Source organism: Gastrolobium bilobum, unplaced genomic scaffold, assembly GCF_033153095.1.
Source record: "Gastrolobium bilobum isolate Gb01-03AN ecotype WA unplaced genomic scaffold, APGP_CSIRO_Gbil_v1 utg713, whole genome shotgun sequence".
In the NCBI taxonomy this organism is placed as follows: Eukaryota; Viridiplantae; Streptophyta; class Magnoliopsida; order Fabales; family Fabaceae; genus Gastrolobium; species Gastrolobium bilobum.
The window spans coordinates 264,996-268,221 of NW_026897492.1; the positions used below are offsets into that span (position 1 = coordinate 264,996).

Consider the following 3,226-nt stretch of genomic DNA (forward strand, 5'->3'; position numbering starts at 1 on the left):
AGAAAAATATTGAGTCGAACCATGCCCACCACTAATATTCACCTCAAATTTAGAATGAAAATTTATTATGATATAAATTAGTGTAATTTAAACGTGCTTGGTTGTAGGCAGCCATCTCCACTTGGTTTCTTCAGACAATTTGATAGATGAATAAGAATATACCCAAACAGAATTAAAATAATAATAATAAGCCATGCAAGTGAGAAACAGATAAAACGATTTGAAATGGGCATTAAGCAACAAAGAACCACATGGATATGACTTGACCACATCGCATGCAAATGCCCATAGAAGAGCAACAATCAATACAATCATCTCAATACAACCTTCCTTTCCCTAATTCCCTCTGTTTAAGATCTTAAAAATTCTCACAAACAAAGCCACAACAGATGCATTTCTCTTACAGGACTGTTAGAAGGTTAGACATCAGGACTACCTGGAGAAGCATGAGAGACTGAGAGTGATGCAAATTATGTTCCTAAAGATTGATTATAAATTATTGATTCAAAGATTCATTATAAAGGCCAAACTTTGGGTATAAAAAAGCACACAACTTCAATATACTGACCACCAACAATAGCCGCAAAGTTACAAAAACCAAGTACATAAAAGAGCAATGATGTGTTCAGAAACGGATAGCTATAAAGCTTCTTTTCATGTCTTAAGGTTCAGATGCAACTCAAAACATTTACCAAGAACCAGCAAGTGACCAAGCCTGAACAAGGTGATTCTGGGATCTGATATGCATTCTACCTAATAGGCACCACCTCTCAATGCAAGCACCAAGTGAAGTACAGAACCACCCTCAATGTTGTACTCTTTAGCTGTTTTGTCATCAGCAAGCTGCTTACCAGCATATATCAGCCTACAGCAAGAGGAAACAGTCGTGAGATTCTAATGATTCCAATAGAATAAAAAAACTATTTCTTTTCATATATAGTAATCCGTGAAGAAACCTAAAAGAAACCTCATTTGATACTGAACAAATACTTCAATTGACAAGAATTATAATTAAAATGCACTATTGCTCTTGAATATCAAGCAAATTAGATACAACTGCAATATAACATAAAACATTAACAACTAAGCATTGTTCAGAAGATTCACCACTAATGATTCTAGTATGCAATGCAATCCAATGGGACTTGTATAAACATATCAATTACAAGAGGCAAATGATGCACTATTACCAGTAATTTTTTAATTGAAACAGTGCATGAATTATGGTATGGATATGGAAAAGCATTCCAAATTTTTTAGATTAATTCTTATCTAGACAGCGTATGACAAATAAAAATATGATATATGAATTTTAAAAAGAAAGGCCACACATTTTTCCCTCTTTTCTATCATTTTTTTTCACTGACAAGATTACATTTTAATATAGTTAACTAGACCACATAATCATCAAGAAAAGCCCCACAAGAGGATGCCTTAAAGGTGAACCAAGAAAATGAACAAATGATAGCTACATCCATGTATCTTCTCTATCTTTATGTGCCAAAATAATAGAGGGGGAGAAATATTCAAGTATATGATCTGAAACATAAGATTTTGCAGTTAACAAGTGACATGCGGTTTTCATCAAAGAGTAAATCATTTTCCAATTGAGTTAGCTAACCCCAATCAGCATAACTAAAAATGAAAAGAGAAAACCTCTGCTGCACAGGCGGAATTCCCTCTTTTTCTTCAACTCGTTCCTTGATCCGGTCAATTGTATCAGTTGGCTCAATGTCAATTTCAATTTCTTTTCCAGTTAGAGTTTTCACTTTAATCATGGTTCCTCCCCTGAGCCTCAAGACCAAGTGAAGTGTGGATTCCTTTTGTATGTTATAATCAGCAAGAGTGCGGCCATCTTCCAGCTGCTTACCGGCAAAAATCAACCTCTGCTGGTCAGGAGGGATACCTTCCTTGTCCTACAAGCACATTCCACCACTATTTGTTAGAAATTAATGATTCAACTTACAAATGACAACGACACAGTCATTTATACATTTATACATCAAGCTCCTACTAAGTAGGCATCATGTTATATAAAACAGATAAAGGCCGCATTTGGAAGAGCTTATTTTCAGTTTATTGGCCTATCTATTGCAATAAATGCCTACAAAGCATTTTGGTCCTGTTAGGATTAGCATATCAAAACAGCTTTTCAAACTCATATAAGCTGTTTTGGGTTTATTTTCATAAACTGCATTGCCAAAACTAAAAACAGCTTCTGCCAAGCTGTTTTAATAATAATTATTTCTTGACTAACAGTCACCACATTTCAGCTTTCACAACTATTCAACTAAACAAACATTCAACTATTCATAACCATGAACCATACAACTATGAAGAACCCACTATGTGCTCTATATCTAGAAAGTAATTCCTACAAGGAAAACCCAATATCCAACAATACAAAGAATTTAACACCCTTGAGTACATACAAAAGGATAACAAAAGCAAGAGTACTGTTGTTGTCGTTCTAAATACCCCCCATCACATAAAGCATGAATATTTTTTAGGTGCAAATAATCCTAGTCCCTATGGGTAACTCTACTCGCCTTTTTTTTTCTCCATAGAATAAAAAATTCAAGTTCTAACCTTTACACTTCCACACATATTTTCAACTTTGAAACCTCGCAAACACGAAATTGAATAGAAACCCTTAAATTGATTGAGCAAGCATAGTTATATATTATTAGATACGAGCAAAAAAAATCACGAAAATCAATCATCAGAAACCCTAACGCGGTGAAATTATAACCATTTAAAAAGGGGTAAAAAAAAACAGAGAACCTGGATCTTGGCCTTGACGTTGTCGATGGTGTCACTGCTTTCAACCTCGAGGGTAATGGTCTTTCCGGTCAAAGTCTTCACGAAGATCTGCATCTTCTTCTTCTGCTCCTTCTTTTACTTACTGTTCCTTTGGTAAGAGTGAGAGCGCGAGAGAAAGAGAAGGAAAACAAATAAAGAAGTTAGGGACACAGCGAGCGTGTGTTGTTGTGACTGTGTGTTGTTGTGAGTTATAAGCGATGTGGGGATTAGTATTTGGGGTAATGGTAAAGGTATCTGTGGTTGGATAAAGGATTGCGAGAGACAGGAGTCTTAATCGGCTTTAACCGAGCTGAACTTTAGTGTTAAAAGATTAGGTCTGTGTTTAAATACGTGGGCTTTATCAAGTTTGTTATCTGTTACGAATATAATTATCGGCATGTGACTTGTCTTATTTACAAAAAAT

The 3,226-nt window shown here is 35.1% G+C and overlaps 1 protein-coding gene across 1 annotated transcript; it reads right to left on the bottom strand.

Annotated features, from left to right (window-relative positions):
- Nucleotides 1-305: 305 nt before the first annotated feature.
- On the bottom strand, nucleotides 306-3,024 carry LOC133307361 (ubiquitin-NEDD8-like protein RUB2). Its single transcript, XM_061507863.1, has 3 exons — nucleotides 2,785-3,024; nucleotides 1,657-1,916; nucleotides 306-865 (listed from the first exon to the last, which is right to left on the bottom strand). The coding sequence occupies exons 1-3, from the start codon at nucleotides 2,875-2,877 to the stop codon at nucleotides 754-756; spliced, it is 465 nt and encodes a 154-aa protein (XP_061363847.1). The 5' UTR covers nucleotides 2,878-3,024; the 3' UTR covers nucleotides 306-753.
- Nucleotides 3,025-3,226: the final 202 nt, after the last annotated feature.